This window comes from Thermobia domestica, chromosome 1, assembly GCF_964235325.1.
Source record: "Thermobia domestica chromosome 1, izTheDome1.hap1.1, whole genome shotgun sequence".
NCBI classification, from domain to species: Eukaryota; Metazoa; Arthropoda; class Insecta; order Zygentoma; family Lepismatidae; genus Thermobia; species Thermobia domestica.
Genome location: NC_137454.1, coordinates 74,313,624 through 74,336,677, shown reverse-complemented (window position 1 = coordinate 74,336,677; position 23,054 = coordinate 74,313,624). Strand labels below are relative to the sequence as shown.

The window sequence follows — 23,054 nt, the reverse complement described above, 5'->3', positions numbered from 1 at the left end:
GCTATCTATTACCATATTTACTATATAATGATTAACGTTAAACCGGAAATGGTTGATTTGTACCGCTTCCGGTTTGAATATTACATTCATCAGGGAACTCGATTCTTAACTATTGACTCTGTACATCATGGCCAAAATTGATTGGTAATCCATCAGATAATTCTTGAGACTGTTTGTTTCACTGACGGACAGAATGAATATATGGCTATAGAGTTTTGATAAACTAAATTCGTTAATGAGTGATGATGGAACAAATATAAGAAAGGGAACCAAGAGCACCACCGGGAAAATTTTCGAACACAAAATTAGCCATCGAAAACCCACATGTCCTGGGTTAGAATACCATAGATGAAAACTCTACCACTGAGTCATCAATCATCCGCTTATTAGTTTTGTTAATTATTATATTAATATAAATTAATGAATGCCTGCTTATGTTAATTATTGAACAATTACATTGTATACTTCGTAAAGTCAAAAATTATAAATTTGTATTTACTGTACATACAGTGAGCGCAGAAAGTGTTCGTACACCTATGCTATTGAAACGAGAATGCCTGCGAAAAAGAAACAGAAAATTTAAGAAGTGTAATAACACACACAATATGAATAATGAAAACTAAGCTTTATGAATATATCAATAAAGAACCACAAAGACAAGTTTAGTGGTCAGAAAGTAAATAAATTCCGTAGAAAATGTATAGAGTAGACGCAAAAAGTGATCGTACACCTGACGTACGAATACGAAACAAAAATACCACAACTGGGGTTCACTAGTATTCACCTGAGTATACACCTCTGTATAGCATGACAAGTAACAGAATGAGTTTAGTTGTGAATAGGAGTAAAAAAAACTGCACGGTGGGCTGTCGAAATGGGAAGCAACCGAACAGAAACAAATGAGGAGACAAGAAAAGTAATTATTAAAGTGCATAAGAAGGGTAAGTCTTTGAGAAAGATAGCAAATCTCAGGGGCAGATCCAGAGGGGGGCGATCGGGGCTATCGCCCCCCCACAAGAGGGAACTTTCTTATTTTATATATAAATAAACCCATCCATAACAAGTTTGGAGCTCTTAAAAGTAGCAGTATTACTGCCGACCGCCCCTTCCCCAGAAGTCCGTCCTGGATCCGCCCCTGTATAGAGTAGCCACAATCGAGTGTTTTCCGCTGTATGTTTGGAGTCGTTGTCTTGCTGAGCAATAAATTGTTTTCAAGAACCATCTTCTGCGCACTAGTATGGAGATATTCCTTTAATATGTTAATATACACTTTGTGGATCATCACTCCATCGATAAAGTGGAGACGACCCACTCCTGAGGCACTCATACAACCCCAGACGAGCACGGACCCTCCTCCGTGTCTTACTTTAGGGACGAGATTTTGAGGATTCATCTCTGTATTCACCTTGCGCCATACCATACGCCTCCCATTGGACTCGATAAAATTAAATTTACTTTCGTCCGAAAATATGACCCTATTCCAGAAAGAAGCCTGATCCCTTATCTTTATACTCTTTTTTCAAACTTTAGTCTCTTTATACGATTTGTCTTGTTCACCCAGAACATTTTCCTGGCTATCCGACCATGATATCCTGCAAATATTCCGCACTGTACTGGCTGATACTTTAACACCGCGTGTTTCCGGATCCGCTGCCAATTGCACAGCACTACTTTTTGGAACCTTTTTTCTTTCCCTAATAATGTCACGTTTAACTTGTTCACTCAACACTCTTGGTCTTCCAGTTCTTTTTTTTATTATTTTTTTATGGTTTCGCACAGTGATAGAAACATTATACATCGCAATTATTGTTTGTACTGTTGAACGAGGGATGTCTGCAAGGTTTGCCAGGGGCGGATCCAGGACGCACTTCTGGGGGGGCGGTCGGCGGTAATACTGCTACTTTTAAGAGCTCCAAACTTGTTATGGATGGTTTTATTTATATATAAAATAAGAGTTTCCTCTTGTGGGGGGGCGATTTCCCCGATCGCCCCCCCTGACTCTATAATACCTTGAAACAGCTTCGCACACCTCTCCAATCCCCAGACATGAACCCTATAGAACATCTATGATCTGTTCTGGAGACAAGAATCAGAAGGCACAGCTTCTCTACTAAAGAAGGCCTGAGAAAAGCTATTCAAGAAGAATGGGACATAATCAGTCCCGAAGCTACAGAACTACGAACTACTACAGGTGAAATCAACGCCACGAAGACTACAGACAATCATTAACGCACAGGGTAATCCCACAAAATATTAAATAACGTAATATACTTTATAAGCATTAATTCAATCATAAGTGTACGGTGACTTTTTGCGTTTACAAAAAAGGAATTCTCTCTTTTCTTCTGAACAAAACAGTGATTGTGTTTGTTTGGCCTTTCTCTTGTATATAGAAATAAAATGTATGAATGTGTAGTCTTAATTCTGGTTATATATATATTTTCCACCTCCCGTTCTCATGCTAGCTGTTTTCAATATAAAGTATGCACGGTGTACGAACACTTTCTGCGCTCACTGTAGGTATGTTGGCAATAAGCGAATGTTATTAGAATATTTGTTGAGATTTCTTTTCCTTCACTGCCTTTCGCCTGGTTAGAAAGTAGTTTGCAGTGCTTTGGAGCAGCTGCAGGTGTTAACGCGATAATGTTTGAGACATACCGGCGACTTTTTTGTGTGTGAAAATAAGACCTTTCTCATAAAGTAGTAAATAACTGCAGTAGCAATTGTCTACGTAAATGATAAAGACATATCCAACTACAAGAAATTAATACAGTATATATAGCCTATTCATTATTATGTTTCTCTTTTAACAGCTACTAGCTAAGGATGGCCAATTCCAGAGTTTTTACTTTCCGGAATCCGGAAAGTAAAATCGGAAAAATTCCGGATCTCGGAAAAATTCCGATTTTTTCTAAATTCCGGAATTTTTCCGAAATCCGGAATTTTTCCGAATTCCGGAATTTTTCCGAAATCCGGAATTTTTCCGAATTTCGGAAAGTAAATTTTCCGATTCCGGAAAACAAAATTTCCGGAATCCGGATTCCGGAAAATTTTGGCCATCCCTAATATATATATATATATATATATATATATATATATATATATATATATATATATATATACTCTGTGATCAAAAGTATCCGGACACCCCAAAAACATACGTTATTCATATTAGGTGCATTGTGCTGCCACGTACTGTCAGGTACTCATTATCAGCGACTTCAGTAGTCATTAGACATCGTGAGAAAGCAGAATGGGGCCCTTCGCGGAACTCACGGACTTCGAACGTGGTCAGGTGATTGGGTGTCACTTGGGTCTGTTCGCGAGATTTCCACACTCCTAAACATCCCTAGGTCCACTGTGTCTGATGTGATAGTGAAGTAGAAGCGTGAAGGGACACGTACAGGCCGACCTCGTCTGTTGACTGACAGAGACCGCTGACAGTTGAAGAGGGTCGTAAAGTGTAATAGGCAGACATCTATCCACACCATCACACAGGAATTCCAAACTGCATCAGGATCCACTATAAGTACTGACAGTTAGGCGTGAGGTGAGAAAACTTGGATTTCATGTTCGAGCGGCTGCTCATAAGCCACACGCCTCGCTTGGTATAAGGAGCGTAAACACTGGACGATTGAACAGTGGAAAAACGTTGTATGGGGTGACGAATCACGGTACACAATTTGGAGATCAGATGGCAGGATGTGGGTATACCGAATGCCCCGTGAACGTCATCTGTCAGCGTGTGTAGTGCCAACAGTAAAATTCGGAGGTAGTGGTGTTATGGTGTGGTTGTGTTTTTCTTGGAGGGGGCTTGCACCCCTTGTTGTTTTGCATGGGCAACATTGACAGCGCAGGTCTACATTGATGTTTTAAGCACCTTCTTGCTTCCCACTGTTGAAGAGCAATTCGGGGATGGCGATTGATCTTTCAACACGATCGAGCACCTGTTCATACTGCACGGCCTGTGGCGGAGTGGTTAAACGACCATAACATCCCTGTAATGGACTAGCCTGCACAGAGTCCTGACTTGAATTCTATAGAACACCTTTGGGATGTTTTGAAACGCTGACTTCGTGCCAGGTCTCACCGACCTACATTGATACCTGTCCTCCGTTCAGCACTTCGTGAAGAATGGGCTGCCATTCCCCAAGAAACCTTCCAGCACCTGATTGGAAGTATGCCTGCGAGAGTGGAAGCTGTCATCAAGTCTAAGGATGGGCCAACACCATATTGAATTCCAGCAGTACCGATTTGATCACATAGTGTATATACGTACAATATTGTTCTAATGATACTGGTAGAAGATAAGACATATGGAAAACTAATGAAACCTAACGAAAGAGCTAAAATCTTTGAAACTTTTAATCTTTTACGAGGATGCGGTACGAAATATTGTCTCGCTTATCCTGTCTCATGTACGAGGGGAAAAAACGTATGTGGCGTAGGCGTACGTAAAAACGTAGCTTACATGTGTAAACCCTGTAGTTTTAGGACTTAACGTACAGCAAACGTATAACTGAAAAAAGTATACTTTATACGTACTTTCCGTATGTGTTTCGAATAAACGTACTTTCCTAATGAACGAAATAATTGTATATAGGTGGTCAGGATCCCGCATACAAATAGACGTACATAATATATAGCTGATGTATGTAACATACGTAGGCCACGTTTGTAATATACGGAAAACTGTTACGTCAGACATCCTGCAACTGTATGATGTAACATCTAAGTGGGAAAAAGGCCAGTGCGTATGTAGGGGTTAAGTTCCAAAGTTGGTCGTCCGTTTCTAGCAAAATTTTGAAAATTTACCGGGGAGAAATAAATGATTTGCTTGTTTCTGTGCATGATAATGTATAAGGAGAGTGAAAGTTGTGTTTCTTATATAAGCGGTTCTAAACGTGGAACTATTTGGCAAGCTGAGGGTACTAGTTAGCGGAAGGTAACTTTATGGTAGGATTATGGGAATGTAATGAGCATTTGTTTTATAAACATGACTGGTGAGTAAGTAAAAGTTATGGCTTAATAAATCTAGAAATAAATTGTAGAAAATGTGGTAAGCAAATAACTGTAAAGAAACGTGGAGAAAGTAATACTTTTCAACCAACATGGCGGCAAAGTTCTAGAACACAGGTGCCCCTTCCCATTTAGCTCTAATAAAGACAGGAAACAACGTGCCCTGTGGGGCTCTAAACCGCCTTCACTAGTTGACGCTCGCTTGGCAATACTATGCGAATTAAATATTAAACTTTGGTACAGAAAGAAACCTATTATTACGCTTTTAGCGAGAAACTAGGCGGACGACTAACTTCGGAATAAATGCCGTATGTAGCATATAGATAACGTATGATCCGTACTGATCTCTGTAGTAAACATAAGGATTCCGTATATTTGTACAATATACCGCTGTCCGAATAACGGATTTTTCTGAGTGTGTAACCAACATTCCCAAGTCGGAAAGCCAAGATATTTGTAAACAGCCGTAATTTATTCAAATATTTGGAGAAATACATGTAATCATTATTTGTATTTACCTCAGCTTTTTGCTAAATCTTCAACACAAAAGATCTAGTTAAATGCCAAAACAGAGCTAGTGAAATAAGTCCTTTTTACATCATTCAGAGGCATTACAAATTTCACTGGTATACGCAAAAATCGACGTTTCTATCTATCTGAGAGTTGAAGCTCATATAACTGTTTTGTCACTTATTCTGTTGCCCCCTCCCTCCGCTTATCGAAATGATAATGATGACATGAATAGGCTAGGTTAGATTAAATTTTAGTTTAGTTTCCCCCGCTTATCGACATGATAATGATGACATGAGTAGGTTAGGTTAGATTAAATTTTAGTTTAGTTTATCTTAGGTTAGATTGTAAGGTTTGGTTTTGTTCAGTTACCTTAGTTAGGCACGACGTGGCTTATCAAAACCCATTGTTTTTATATACAATATTACAAAACTAGAAAATAATACCAAAAAAGTCTGTAGAATACACCAAAAATTTTGTGTTGCCATGTTGCTTTGAAAAATATGTAGGCCTACAGATAAATATGTAGACCCGACAACGCTGCATATAGCCTTGTGCTGAAACGAAACACTAAACTCTAACCAAGCCGTCAATGAACGTCCGTGCTTTAATCTGATAAGAAATTTTTCCAGTTATCAAGAGACCTCTACAAATATTAAGACACAATTGCAACTTACTAACAGTGTTATGCAATCAAAACAATTAATGTATATATAAATCAAAAATATTAAATTTAACAATATTTTCAATTACCTTCTGGTATCCCCATTCTTAAGTTGTAAATTGGCACTAATATTAAATTTACCCTGCAAATTTCAACCAAATTTTTCGTAATCCTAACATACTAATCCTAGACTTAAGAAGAAAATTGTTTATCGTGTATACAGTAATTTTGACTGTTTATTGTTTCAAAGTATTCCTCAATTCATAGAAAAAAATACTTTCTCTTTTCTTTTCTTTACTACAATTGAGGTTTTATTAGGTACAGACCTAGGTTTCTGTTACCTACAATATCATTGAGTTTTAATCCTAGACTTAAGAAAATTCTCAATTCATAGAAAAATTACTTTCCCTTTTCTTTTCTTCACCACAATTGAGGTTTTATTATGTACAGACCTAGGTTCCTGTTACCTATCGGATTTTATGCACTTAAAATTCATGAAATATGCACGCAAATATGCTGTTAAATATGTTAAAATATGCATTTAATATGCACTAACAATTCAATAAAAGACAGCATTTTCAAACAAGCAGCAAAGTTGAGACAATGTTTATTAGGTGAAATATAGCATCGAAAGTGTACTTTACTTTTCAAGGACTTCTCTTCAGAGTTTATTTTTATGACAGTTACAGTTTATATGCCCCTAACTATTTAAAACATATACAAAGATTTATAGCGCATTGCTAAATAATAATAGACGCACTAAAAACATTGCAAACAAGATTTTGGATTGTCTTTAGCAGTGTCGGACTGAACAGGGCGGCGAGGCGGAGATCTCCACCTGCGCCCACTCTCTTATGACGCCCCTTTGGCAATAAAATAGGCTTAGTTGTATTGAACTCAAGGCAATTTTAGTTAAAATTTCCCATTATTGTCTTTATAAAAAAATATCATATAACAGGGTTATTGCAGGCTTTAGTAGATTATTTGAAGGCTATAAGCTGTCAAGTCGCCGTGCTCGTTTCGTTGCGGGTGCCAGCACTGCCAGCTATCCTAGGTGATATGTAAAAAGTCGGTTGATCTCAAGGATGTTATAAAATAGAGGATCTGCCCATACAAGAAAATCGTGAAGTCATACGTCACAGCTTCGCCACACCTACTCTGCCCACTCCGCGCCACTAACATAATTTTTCGAGCCAACAATCATGGTAGAAAGAAGAATAGCCAATCAGACCTGCCGGCTCAGACGATGCTCGGTTGTTTTTTGGCTTCACTGAGTCCATATGCTAAAGATGCACATGGGCAGATCCTCTATTTTATAACCGGTTTTTCGGTTTTCGGTTTTTAGAAAAACCGGTTTCGATTTTCTTCAAAACCGGTTCGGTTTTTCACCGAAACCGGTTATCGGTTTTCTCCAAAACCGGTTCGGTTTTTTACCTGGTCCGGTTTCGGTTTTCTTCAAAACCGATTCCGTTTTTTTTTTCAAAATTTGTTCTATTTCTGACTAGAATGGTGTTTCGTTGTTCTCCGGAAACCGAATCCATTTCCACAGAAATAGTTTTGTGTTTTCGAAAAGTTTTCACCGAAACCAGTTTCGGTGAAAAACCGAACCGGTTTGGAGAAAACCGAACCGGTTTTGGAGAAAACCGAACCGGTTTTGGAGAAAACCGGAACCGGTTTTGGAGAAAACCGAAATGTCGGTTTTTCGGGTTTCGGTTTTTATAAAAACCGGTTTTGTCCATCCCTAGTGTAAACATGGCCCTCAGAACACAATTTCTTTTCATACGAAGTCCTAAATACTTTCGTCTCCCTCTCTTTTTAATTATTTTAATTTTTTTTCTTCTCTCCCCTATTTTTTCCAATACTGTATCACTATTTTTGGATCTGCCCAGTGTTTTTCAATATTCTAGCCTTTTACACTTAAAAAGCATCTATACCAGGGGCGCCCGAAGAAAATATTCTAGGGAGGGGCCCATCTCCATGGTTGCTATATTACGCCTGGTATTTAATATACGTCGTTTGCTGTATCAATTATACATTTTCGTGAGCCATAGGGAGAGCCGGGCCCGACCCTGCCCTCCACTTCGGGTGTCCATGATCTGTACCTCTGTTTTCGTACTGTGTTTTTATTATTATTATTATTATTATTATTATTATTATTATTATTATTATTATTATTATTATTATTATTATTATTATTATTATTATTATTATTATTATTCAACTAAGCGAGCGAATGTTTCCTGTCCAGTATTTGCTTTATTTTTCTCAAAACTCTTCTGAAGCTTTTCGTGCAATTTTTACCAAAATTTTCGAGATTTTAGAGGTCACCGATATTAAGATTCTTACACCAAGATTTCTTCTGTCCATCACTTTATTTAGAAATGGTGACCACCAAAAAGAAAGAAAAAAAATGTGGTGTATGGTACTTAACTTTGGAATGCAAGCTACATATTATAATTGAGACACTGCCCTGTGGTCTTATTAAGGAATGTAGCATCCTCTAATTACCGACAGAATGTAAGTAATGTTTTTATTAGCTATATTCAGAAAAATGACTAATTTAAAAACAAGCTTTTTTTTGTATTTATGTAATGTAAAATAAAGTAAACTAGAAGGCAGGAGGCACTGGTAGTAATAACTTCTTACCTAAGGCAGGCCCGTATTTATATATTGTGGACCCTTGTGCTCTAAATAATTTGCCGCCCCCAACTCCCTCGCACAAATTTATGTCTCAAACGAGGAAACGAGCCGTGATTTTGCAAAGATACCAGCTCTTATTGAGTGGCAGTTCAGATATCACAAGTTACGAAAGGTACAACGTAATTTTAAATGGCCTAATTCTCTCAATGATGATTATGATGTGGTATTCTGCCCGAAGGTAGGTGACCATTGGTGACGTCACTGTGAGAGACCAATAATTATTGGTGATAAGTGATAAGAAAAAATGTTTACATTATTAACCGTCAGTTATGGTTTAATAGCATCTATATAAGACACGTATTGCACCAAAGGATCGGGTTGAGAATTGCCATAGCCAAAGAAGCATTCAACAAGAAAAGGTCACTCTTAATTAGCAGCCTTAATATTGGACTAAAGAAGAATTTGGTCAAGTGCTATATATGGAGTATTTTACTTTATGGTTCAGAGACTTGGATATTACGGAAGTTAGAGAAGAAATATTTAGAGGACTTCGAAATGTGATGTTGTAGGAAGATGGAGAATATAAAATGAACAGAAAGAGTAACAAACAAAGATGTTTTAAAACGGATAGGAGAGAAGAGAACGCTTCTAACCACCATCCTTCGTAGAAAACCCAATTGGATTGAACACATCTTGCAAAGCAAATGTCTTTTTCATACAGCCAGAGGCGGTGTTAGGTTTCGCGACGCCCTAGGCGAGACCCTCTAAAAAACCGTCCCAGGTTGCATAAGTTCAAGGCATAAAATTGTACTGGTTACATAAGTTCCAGGCGAAGTATAACGTGTGTTTAACAACGGTTGCGCACCCACAAGTTTTGGTTTCGGAAGTATCTGCTCGAGTTGTATAATTTCTAGGCGAAACCCAACATGTTCTTAATAATAACATGCAATATTTAAATAAACCCACTAACATATGTTTACACATACCAATACACTTAAGTAGAAACTTACCTTTATTCTATTTTATCATCTATCTTGTTGTCTCTCTCCGTATTGTTCTAGGGAAATGTTTTCAGCCAAGATCTTCCTAGTCCTTTTATACGAATAAGATTTATACAAACCAGTTTTTTTTAAAGTCTTTCATTTCTTGTTGTTTTCCAAAATATCCCATTCACTTGCATATCACAACTTATTTTTTTTAAGGAAGATTTTTCTATATTATTTTAATAAGATGGCAAAATCACTTTCGAATATGCACTTTAGGATTAAGATGTATGGAGTTATGTTTTTCCACTTATATATTCAAAAGTAAATAATATTACAGACACTAATCCAGAATAAAAATTATATATACACAGTAATTACGAAGAAATATTTACATCGTAATTTCAACAAAATTAGATCAGTTTCCAATCATTCAAGCATCATCATTTGGTTGTTAGCTTCACCTCATAGAGCTCGTTATCATAATCGTTCGATTTTTCTTGTTTGACTTTTCTATTGTGGAAAATTTATTCGGCAGTGTTTTTGAGTATACTTTAATTTGTAACGACAATATTAAAAAAAAAAAAAAAAAAAAAAAAAGATGGGAGAACACCTTTGATTCTCTCTACAGAGAGATTCTTCAATTTAGATTCATAAAGGATATTTAAAAATTACTAAACTTATCTAAATGGGAACATTACGAAATTTCCTGCTGCTGAACACCTGGATCGCTTCTGTCATATCAATACTGCTAGATATGTTGTTTTCTTTAGATAATATAGCTAATGAAGAAAGTCTGTCCTGACTCATTGTCGACCGCAAGTATGTTTTCATCAGTTTCAAACGCGAAAAACTTCTTTCTCCTGATGCTACCAACACAGGCATAGTCAGAATAACTCGCAAAGCCACTTCTAAATTAGGATATACTTCTCCTAACTTATTTTCCGCTATGTATTTCATGACATTTTTTAATATTAACACCACTGAAAACACAACTGAACATTTTCAGTTCTTCAAATAGTTCAATACCATCCACATCTGACATATCGTGCGTTGAGAGAGCGATCTAAAGATCTTTACAACTAGCCAGCAGTTCCTCCTCTGTCAGACTTTTTAGAGAAGCAGCAGCATATAAAATCAAAACATCTCGTGATGCTTCCTTAGCGCTTGAAATTGAGGTTCACAACGTTGTGCCCAAGTATCAATAACAACATAGAAATATTCAATTTTAAATTGACTTGACCATATTACCTCATCCTGCGCTAACATCCTTTTCTTTTTGTGTATAACAACTTCTTTGAATTTTGACTTGATGCCAATACCACTCGCTAATTCACTTGCTGTGACCTGAACTGACTGAAAACCTTGATCTCTGTACGTCTGCAGCCACTGTTGAGAACCAATCACATGCTTTAAAGTTTAAAGTAACATCTATCTGGGAATCTATTCTTTGCCAAACTTTCTGATAGTGTTAATCTGTACCAAAATGCCATACCAAATAATAAGAGAAACAACGAATTCATAGTACCTTATTTCCTTGATGAGAGACTGACATTCACTTGCCACAAAACAGTCTCTTGAGTTATTACTTAAACTTACTAAAGCCTCACAAACTTCTTTCAGTTGGTATCTCACGGCTTTCACACTTTTCACTCTGCAGTCCCACCTAGTTTCACACAAAGGTTTCAGAGGTAATTCAACCTCGGTTTTCAGAACTTCCCATCTGGCGCTTGAACCAGAGAACAAAGTAAATAGTCTGTAAAATTCCAAAGAATAATTTGGCTCCAATGCAAAAAGCTGCAGCATCTCCAAGTATTAAATTCCAGCTGTGAGCATCGCAAGGTACGAAGCTATTTCAATATCAGCACGTTCGGCAAGTCAGATTATTTTGAGAAATCTTAAAGAGAGCTTTAACACATCTTCCTTTAAGATTAAGAATAAGGATATTTTTTCTTACAAGTGCCGATGTGGGGCCCTAGGCGGTTACCTACTTCGCCTATGCCTAACGCCGCTTCTGCATACAGCCATAGAAGGAAAGATGGAAGGAAAGCGAGGAATAGGACGGAGAACACAAGTGATCGATGATTTGAAAAAATAGAAGAAAATATTGGCAGTTAGAAGAGGAAGCTGAAAATCGAGATACATGGAAATAACATTTCCAGACCCAAACTGAAAATTAAGAAGAAGAAAAGAAAAAAATACCCTCATTCGTCCCAGGTCCTATCAAAAAGCAGAATACTTAATAATAATATTAATAATGCAATAAGCTGACTGTCTGTAGCGCTTTTCAACTCAGAACCATAATAAATAGGAACAGGCGCGGATCCAAGGGGGGCTATAGGGGCTATAACCCTCCCCCTTGACACACTCAAGTATACACTGGATCAAATGGGCTTAATCCTGCTTTACACTGGATAAAGCGGCAAACTATGGTTTTGTTCCTCCCTTGATCATATCCTGGATCCGCCACTAGGTAGAAATATAAAATTTTAATATGATTTAAAGCTCTGAGAGAAATGATCCAAATGATCTGTTTCAGGTATCTAGGCCAAAACTGAGCTGCGACACGGGGTGCAAAGTTCCCGTAAGAATAACATGGGGACATTTTTAAGTTAATCGAAAACTATCAATATTAGAATTGAATTCATAGTTTTGGGGGTCGCTGAGATGAAGTGTCAATTTTAATCCAACTCAACTTCAAGGCCATACTCAAATCCACATCAAATCCACAGGAAGGGAGCGAAATTTTAAAAGTAATCAAAAACGACAGATATTAGTCTTTTGAATTCATAGTTTTCGAGATCGCTGAATTTAACGGTATCAGGTTTCATGATGTTGAAGTTCATCCTCACCCCTTGAGGTAAGAGTGGAAGAGGATGACTATTTAAAAATAATCAGATAAGCTAGCTAATTAGTAACTATTGTAATTACAGCGATTTAAACGTTAAAATATTTTCTCCCGCTTGCACAGGACTCTACGGGTTGCTAGTTTTAAATATTACTTTATAGTGAATCTTTAAAACAATTCAAAATTTTGCCGCCCCCTAAATTCTGCCGCCCCGTACTCGAGCACAGAATAGCACTTACCTAAATACAGGCCTGACCTAAGGACGGGTGCAAAATAACCCCGATTAGAGGCTGAAACCGCCTTCTCCCAATTTTATTTGTTCTATATCTTTAAAACGTTTCATATTTCAATTTCAGTTAATGCTTCAAAGTCCTATTATACACAGTAGTATTCTACAAAACTGACTTAGTGTACCTTGGACGGAAATTCTTGTAGGTGATACCGGTATCTTTCAAATTTTCTCAGCCTTTAAACGCCTCTATAACAACAAACCCTCTGGGTAATTAGAATTGATATAACCACCAACGTTACAGCCAAAATACAGTTAGATGTTCTATCTTACGGTGGCAGTTGAAACTTTCTCTTTATGTTTTATGGTTTTACCGACAGAGCAATACGCAACTCTTCATATTTTGTGTAAAGTTTCCCCTGAAGTGCAAAGTAATCCCGTCTTACGGTATTTAACAGATTTTCCAAAGTGAACATTTTGACCTGAATTTGCCTCGAAGTCTTTGTTAACGTTCCTTTCTTCCAAGGAGTGTAAACCAGTTGCATTTTAATAGTTCTTCGTTTGACGCGCCAAAGAAGCTTCTCGAAGAAATGTGAATAGATGTGAATATTCGACCTACATCGACTGGCTGATCTCATATCAATTAACTATTGCCATCGCCGCGCCGGTAACCGATAATCAATGGACTGTTATGTGAGAAATTATTACATTTCTGTTTTTATGCATGCTATTAGTGTGTGTGCATAATTTATAAGCAATGACGAAACTTCGATTATATCGAACTTGATTGATTGAAATCAATAAGACTGAAAAGATGTGCCTCCCTTTCATTATTTACCTTCTGTTGTCTGTTATTTTATGCAATGTTTAACAAAGTGTAAAACGAACTTTCTTTCCACGAGAGCTGTAACCGAAATGAAATGAAATAGAGAAGTTTTACGTTCCACGGTTATGCTGACTAGGCTAAAGGAGACGATGATGATGAGAAATGAATGAAATGGTGGAACGAAGAAAGTGGGAGGAAACGGGAGAACCCTGAGGAAACCCACTCACACGGAGAGCTGTAACCGACTGAACTAAATAATGCTAACTAATACTTTTCTTTTTCATTTATGTAACATGCGTAATCATCTCAGAAACTGTTATATAAACTGAAATAAACTAGAGAAACTCTTCGTAACTTCACCTACACTTCATTTCTGCTGTTCACAGCCTTAAAAAAATCGATATCTGTACTGCTTATCTGGGTCAATCTCCAAGTTTCAAACTCACAGTGTTTTCGTATGAGCTAGAGATTCTACATTCTCTTGTATTAGATAGCTCTGTATTATCTCTTCTACCATATTCTCTATGGTGGAGATTCCTGATTTTAACTTGTTTTTAAGGCATTTTCTGTGTGGTTTTCGCTTCACTTCGTGAAATATTCTCTTTTCTAGCCTTTTACTAAGTTTATTCAATGATCTTTCACTATGTGAAGGATCTTTTACCTCAATCAATGGTACTTTCACGAACGTAGGTCAATTTTCGTCCATTGATATTTTCCTTTCGTTTTCCTTCAGCTCAGGCTAAGTGGTGTAGAGTTCCCGAAAACTCGATTAAGTTTCATATTAACAATTTTCTTTTACTCCCACTTTCTTGTTAAACACTACTTTTACGCTCATTCTATTGATCTCTCCATTTTTAATTGATTTTGTGTATGTTAGACCAGGATCGGATTAATCCATCTGGAGATCCGGGGCTGGAAAAAATATGTAGCCCCTGCTGACTTCACCTAATACATTTCTGCGAAAGTACAGCTGGAAATTTAAGGGAATATGTTTCATATTTTATCTTATGATAATGATTGTATCTTATATGATTCATTTTAGACAACCAGTTGAGATTTTGATCAGAGTGGAGGCCCCCGTCCATCTTGAGGCCCACCCCATAACCCGGCCCTGTGTTAGGCATTAGCATTGTTTCAGTGTTGATATTTGTTATATGCAGCCTATGTGCCCAAAAAGTGTTTCATTTAGTTATACATTTGGTTGCTTAACTGAAGAAATTGGTTTTCATGATGGCATATTTAACCTTAATGATAATGGGTACTATTTTGAGCCTGTCGTGTGTTTAGAAAATGTAACTCCCAGCACAACAAATGTCGTCACTCACTACCACAAAATATTCCAGCAACGTGTGGTAAACTTTCATTTAACTACTATACTCATTCGTCTTTATACCTTAAGTAAGAAAAATTTATGTACTTATTACACGCAGCAGTACGCGGATAACAAGCATCGACAATTATTATTCACAGATGAAAAAACTTTTACAGCTGAAGAACACGTGTATGCTACAACCAGTTCTGCAGCATGTCAGCAAATTTCCAGAGTCCAGAGAGGCCATAATTCGCATCAATGATGGTTTGGCTGGTTGTTTCGTACCTGGGTTTCGCTGAGTTCATTTTTTGCCAAAAAGGTGTGAAAACGGAGGTCAAAGTGTACCAGGACATTCGTGGCAAGGTGGTGGCCATAGGCCCTTGGCACCACTATGTTGAAATAGGCCAACAGGACTCAGCACCATCTCATAAGGTGAAGACGACACACGACTCGTTTCGTCACAACAAAATTGCGTTCATCTCCACCGAAAAATGCATCTAGTCCAGTCCAGATTTAAATCCTATTGACTGCATGATCTGGTCCTATTTGGAGGGTGTGTGTGTTCAACCTCACATGACTGTGGACTGCTTAAAAGTATGTTATAGTGAAATCAGTGGCTGACATAGACATGAATATATGAAGGGTGCTGCCATTGATAATTGGCCGCGTTGTTTACGAGTCTGTGTCCAGGCACAGGGACGACCCATTGATTTGTCAAAGCCTTGTATATGTTACAATACACATTTCATTTTCTCCATTCTTAGTTTCAGTTTTATAGCCTGCTAACCCTGAGACAGAGCTTTTGACCAGACTGTATATATACAGTATATTGAGTCAGTGCAGATATCTGGCAAGAGTCACAAAATCGAAGAGAGGATATCCGCTCACATAGTAAATAAAAACAAAGGGAAACTTTGTATGCAGTCTATGAAATTTATATATGTTCTGCACATCAGTGAAAATAACACTGACGTTGTTACGATCTGCTTTTGGTAAAAGCAAATCGTATCATTGAAATCAATCTTAAATATGCTTATTGTTAGGTATGAGTTTAAATATGCTTATTGTTAGGTATGAGTTTGTTTATCTTGGCGTGTTTAATTTTGACCTGCACTTAATGTTATTTATTTTGTGTGTGTATAATGTTGACCTATGTTATTTATTTGGTGTGTGTATAATGTTGACCTGTGCTAACCAAAAAGATGTTTACTTGTGTGCCATTAATGTTGACCTGCGTCGCATGGATAATGTGTCGTACGTATGCATACATTATCCATAGATATCCGTTGCATTCTATAAAAAATACAGATATATATATAAAGCTATTTTGTGTGGCCATAAAAAGTAAATTCTAAGTATAGTGCTAACATGTTCAAGCGAATGTACACAAGCGAATGTACACAAATTTGATATACATTTTATAATGTAATTCGAGTAAATAGTCCATAGCTTCAACTGAATGAATTTATTTCTACTCCATTTATACTCCATGAGATTTCGTATTACCATAATTATATTGTTTGTGACAATAGAAGTAGTGCAGTTAATGAACATAGTTCGTCGTCTGGCCTAGAAAATCTAATTCTTTTTCCTCAAAAAGGATATATTTGGATTTGAACTCATTCTGATAAAAGTTAATTTCGATATTAACAGTGTTTTGGACATTTCAAAAAAAAAAAAAAAAGGTCAAGTGGATGATGAAGGTAATATAAATTTAGATTTGTCATAAGAAATGAAGATCGTCGTCTTTGGTAATATTTTCTGAAAGAACCTGTTTCTTATAATTTTTAATTTCATAAAAGTGAACTAGAAATTCTTCAATATATATTCTTCATTATATGTGTTCCTTTGCAAGTTTAAAGGAAGTATGTGGTGCTACTATGGCTAATTAAGCTACATTCGCGGTCGCACATATCTGATCAGACTATAAGGGGGACATGTTCAAAATTGTGTGTATATATAATCCAGCGATAAAAGAAATTACAATGGCACACAAGAGACTACATAATGAAACTATTGAAGTAGGGTAACGATACTTACCGGATCATTGTAGGTCGAATTGATATTTCACATTTGCAGCTCGTTCTCAATAGAGTAGTTCCCATTGATCAGGAATTGAGACAAAGAAAAGTTGAGTATTAAAAGTCAGCGCAGCAATATCACCTTCTCTTATTTGCCCTTTTATGCTATCTATGCATGATGCCTGTGATCTATGCGCTGGTTATGCAATCAATAATTGTTTGCTAAGGACCGGTCTTAACTGTGATAAAGGTATAAAAACCAATACAAAGAGCAGCATTTGATTATTGTATGTAAAAGTGATAGATCCGAGTCTATTTGTTTTATAACAAAAGAATAGGTTAAGTTAGATATGTTAAGTTATTTAGGTTAGGTATAGTATGTTAGGTTAGGTACGTTATTTATCATTAACTGTACTATTGTTATGTAGACATAACTAAAGTGAAAAAAAAATTTGTAATGCTTGAAAGTAAATATGAATATATTGCTCCTTAGAAAGAGAAAAATGTATAAAAATAATGTTAATAATTCTGTTTATGTTAGAACGAATATGAATTAATTGTTCCTAGCTAAAAACAGACATTTCTGTGTTATCGAGCTCACTATTTTAAAATCTTTATAATTCATAAAGAAAGTAATGTGAAAGGCGTATTAAGTTGTTGTTATCAATTAGCGAGGGATGCTGCTTATTGTTCGATTCAGAAATTTAACTGAATGCAGAAAGCCAGGCATAGATTCCAACATATGATATATAAACATACAAATAAATGAATAAGCATGCATTGAAGGCAGGAAAGGTGTTTTATTGAACAGATTGGCTACATGACTGGAAACTTAGATAAATTATCATATGTTGGAATCTATGCCTGGCTTTCTGCATTCAGTTAAATTTCTGAATCGAACAATAAGCAGCATCCCTCGCTAATTGATAACAACAACTTAATACGCCTTTCACATTACTTTCTTTATGAATTATAAAGATTTTAAAATAGTGAGCTCGATAACACAGAAATGTCTGTTTTTAGCTAGGAACAATTAATTCATATTCGTTCTAACATAAACAGAATTATTAACATTATTTTTATACATTTTTCTCTTTCTAAGGAGCAATATATTCATATTTACTTTCAAGCATTACAAATTTTTTTTTCACTTTAGTTATGTCTACATAACAATAGTACAGTTAATGATAAATAACGTACCTAACCTAATATACTATACCTAACCTAAATAACTTAACATATCTAACTTAACCTATTCTTTTGTTATAAAACAAATAGACTCGGATCTATCACTTTTACATACAATAATCAAATGCTGCTCTTTGTATTGGTTTTTATACCTTTATCACAGTTAAGACCGGTCCTTAGCAAACAATTATTGATTGCATAACCAGTGCATAGATCACAGGCATCATGCATAGATAGCATAAAAAGGCAAATAAGAGAAGGTGATATTGCTGCGCTGACTTTTAATACTCAACTTTTCTTTGTCTCAATTCCTGATCAATGGGAACTACTCTATTGAGAACGAGCTGCAAATGTGAAATATCAATTCGACCTACAATGATCCGGTAAGTATCGTTACCCTACTTCAATAGTTTCATTATGTAGTCTCTTGTGTGCCATTGTAATTTCTTTTATCGCTGGATTATATATACACACAATTTTGAACATGTCCCCCTTATAGTCTGATCAGATATGTGCGACCGCGAATGTAACTTAATTAGCCATAGTAGCACCACATACTTCCTTTAAACTTGCAAAGGAACACATATAATGAAGAATATATATTGAAGAATTTCTAGTTCACTTTTATGAAATTAAAAATTATAAGAAACAGGTTCTTTCAGAAAACATTACCAAAGACGACGATCTTCATTTCTTATGACAAATCTAAATTTATATTACCTTCATCATCCACTTGACCTTTTTTTTTTTTTTTTTTTTTGAAATGTCCAAAACACTGTTAATATCGAAATTAACTTTTATCAGAATGAGTTCAAATCCAAATATATCCTTTTTGAGGAAAAAGAATTAGATTTTCTAGGCCAGATGACGAACTATGTTCATTAACTGCACTACTTCTATTGTCACAAACAATATAATTATGGTAATACGAAATCTCATGGAGTATAAATGGAGTAGAAATAAATTCATTCAGTTGAAGCTATGGACTATTTACTCGAATTACATTATAAAATGTATATCAAATTTGTGTACATTCGCTTGTGTACATTCGCTTGAACATGTTAGCACTATACTTAGAATTTACTTTTTATGGCCACACAAAATAGCTTTATATATATATCTGTATTTTTTATAGAATGCAACGGATATCTATGGATAATGTATGCATACGTACGACACATTATCCATGCGACGCAGGTCAACATTAATGGCACACAAGTAAACATCTTTTTGGTTAGCACAGGTCAACATTATACACACACCAAATAAATAACATAGGTCAACATTATACACACACAAAATAAATAACATTAAGTGCAGGTCAAAATTAAACACGCCAAGATAAACAAACTCATACCTAACAATAAGCATATTTAAACTCATACCTAACAATAAGCATATTTAAGATTGATTTCAATGATACGATTTGCTTTTACCAAAAGCAGATCGTAACATTTTTCCCCGGCGGCTAGAAAAAAAATAATAATTTTAATTAATTTTTTTTATTTGAAGTCCTTCAATAACTCTTTTCTCTTCTCATCGGAACAATCAAATAATTTTATGTTGAATAAGTTTTGACTAGGAACGTCTCTCCCCTTCAAATCTTTTAGACAAACAAAATTTTTACATACTTTAGTAACAACATATGGACCACTATATACTGGCATGTATTTATGTGTGATCTTTCTATACGCATCCGAAAGGAAATGTGTTTTTACCATAACTAAATTTCTCTCACATATTCCTACTGGATTTGATGTTTTTGCATGCAGAAATTAGGAGGTAAGTATGACGAAGAAAGAAGAAAGGAGAAAAATTCTATTATAATTTGCAAACGAATTCTTAAATAAAAGGTCTATGTACTACGAACCCGAAACTAACAAAAACGAACAAAACTACCACTCTCCTTCTTAAATTCTTGGAGGAGCTAATACCGGAGGCGAAATTTGGGCTTGTTGAATTCTACGAAGTGCCTCTAACCACTTCCAGCACCATTTTTCGATTACAGACCGATTACCCTGACTTGAACAACGGCCTATCAACCAATCAAAAATCTTTTGACTTCTCAGTGGGACATGAGAATTTGTACTAGATTCCTCATGTCGCCTCTCCTGTCTATCCGACCGGCACGAAAGATCATTAATTCTTTCACCTAACTGACTAATTTCTCCTCTGATCATATTTTCGCATTTCTCACTTATCTCATCAATCCTCTGACTAACTAAATTATTCAACTTCTTTTCCTTCTCGCTACATTTTTCTGAACTTTTCCGAAACGCAACAGCTGTATCCCGTTCTAACGCTTTCATTTGATTCAACATCTTCTCATTTGCCTCTTTTAAATTTTTACATTTTTCATTCGTCTGATCTAAATTGACTTTACAATTTTCTTTAATACTATCTACTTCTATAGTTAGCTTAGAAAAATCCTCCGCTACAACACCTATCCTGTTTTCTATACTTTCGGTTATGGATACAATACTCTCATTAACATTTCTTTCTACATTTATATCCATAATTAAAGATTTATTACATAGTTTTACGACAAATCACAGTGATAATTTATAATAATTTTCAGTTATGTAGCTAATCTGTCTAATAAATACTTTGTTTCCAATACACGCTTATTTATTTAATTTATACATCTCTATATCATATGCTGGAATCTATGCCTGGTTTTCCATGTTTAATTATTTCTTTTATGACAACAATCAGGAACATCCCTCGTCAATTTATGACAACAACACAAAATACATTTTATATTACTCTCCTTTCAGATCATAAAGCTTTACTATAATGAGGGCTCAGCAACACAAGAATGTCGATTTTTTTAAGAATAACTTACTCACTTCAATAAGAATAATATGTGCACATTATCACAATTCATATCTCAGTAATATGAGCTTTCAATCTCGTTACCATTTTAGTATATACGATTAACACAAAAGTAACACAATTAATAACTAACCTCCCTAGTCTAAAACGCTATAACTATACTATACCTAACCTAGCTTACTTAACCTATTTATCATTGATAAAAGAAGTCCCGACTCGATTTATCTTATTAAGATCTTATCCTCCCTTAACAATTAATTCTAGGTTGGAGAACCAGTGCATAGATCCTATGAATCATCCTCGTATACATATCATTAGAAGTCAAATAAGAAGATGTGATATTTTTCTTAGTTTAATGTTAAAATTCAATTTCATACTGATTAATAAATTATCAATACTTGAGTTGAAAAAGAAAAAACTACTCCAACGAAAACGAGCTGCAAATGCGAACTATTAACTCGGCCGAACAATGGTTTGGTAAATATCGTTCTTCTATTGAACTAATTTAAATATGTAACAGCTTGTGTGCTATGTTAGTTACTTTCTCCGCATGATTATATTGACTTGGTCTTGCTAGATTATATATATATATATCGTGACCTCTTATAATTCAGTGATAGAACATTTAGGCCTATCGATTAAGAAGCAACAATTTAGACATGTCCCTTTTTATAGTCTGCTCAGATATGTGCAACCGCGAATTTACCTTAATTTGCCATAGTAATAATAACACATACTCCCATCAAACTTGTAGAAGAAAACATCCGATGAATAAATTCTTGTAAGGAAGTTCCAATACACCTTTTACGAAATTAAAAGTTTAAGAAAACAGGACCCTCTTTAAACTATTAGAAAGATGGCGATCTTCATTACTTTTTTGCTATTGGACCTTTTCACAAGTTCAATTACGTTACCTTCTAAGTCTACGTGCCCCTTAAATATATCCCAAACATTGTTCGATGTCCAAACTTCCTTTTTAAACAGATTTTATAGTCCAAATTTTTACATTAGATATCAATCGTCCAAATTTCCAGGCACAAACTATACGATGAACTTATTACTTTTTAACTAACTTCTTCTATTGTCACGAACAGTATAATTATGGTAATACGAAATTTCATGGAGTATAAATGGAGTATAAATAAATTCGTTCAATTGCGCCTATGGACTATTTACTCGAATTACATTATAAAATGTATATCAAATTTGTGTACATTCGCTTGAATATGTTAGCACTATACTTAGAATTTACTTTCTATGGCCACACAAAATAGCTGTAACGCAGGTCAATATTAATGGCACACAAGTAAACATCTTTTTGGTTAGCACAGGTCAACATTATACACACACCAAATAAATAACATTAAGTGCAGGTCAAAATTAAACACGCCAAGATAAACGAACTCATACCTAACAATAACCATATTTAAGAGCAGGTCAAAATTAAACACGCCAAGATAAACGAACTCATACCTAACAATAACCATATTTAAGATTGATTTCAATGATACGATTTGCTTTTACCAAAAGCAGGTCGTAACAACGTAACTTAATCAAAACCAACCTCCTTGGCGGAATTAAAGACAGTAATAATTGTAATGAAATGATTGAATACCTGATCAAAGACTTTGCAGTTTAAAACAATGTAGAAAAAACTTTTCAAATATAAATGAAGTAGAAGTAATAAAAATAATCAATATTTTCCATCTTACTGTGAATTTTGTTTAATTTCGATAAATAAAACTTTATTTTATAATTTATATTGTTTATATTTTGAATTGTATATATGTGGAGGCACCAAAATCTTTTGGGCTAAGTCCTGCATATCACAAACCGTTTTCTCATAGTTGTGCATTTTTCAATTTGTATCGAATGATATTAGCAAAATTAAATCTACTTATATATCATTTGCATAAATTCGTGTTGTAATAGAAAGTCTTAAAACTGAAACTTAAATTATCTTTTAGTTTTAGGTTTCA

The 23,054-nt window shown here is 35.3% G+C and overlaps 1 protein-coding gene across 3 annotated transcripts in view; it reads right to left on the bottom strand.

The window, feature by feature from the left end:
* Positions 1 to 22,149, bottom strand: part of LOC145686214 (uncharacterized) — a 117,357-nt gene extending 95,208 nt beyond the window's left edge. Inside the window, exon 1 of one of the 3 annotated variants that reach the window (XM_081759281.1) lies at positions 21,990 to 22,149. Coding sequence is in view for 1 of the 3 variants with exons in the window: in XM_081759272.1 (XP_081615398.1) it covers positions 6,283 to 6,298 (16 nt within the window). In the remaining 2 variants the exon portion in view is untranslated. Of the gene's footprint in view, positions 1 to 6,282; positions 6,461 to 9,843; positions 9,942 to 21,989 lie in introns of those variants that run through there. The other 2 variants (XM_081759291.1, XM_081759272.1) reach the window with 2 other exon arrangements.
* Positions 22,150 to 23,054: the final 905 nt, after the last annotated feature.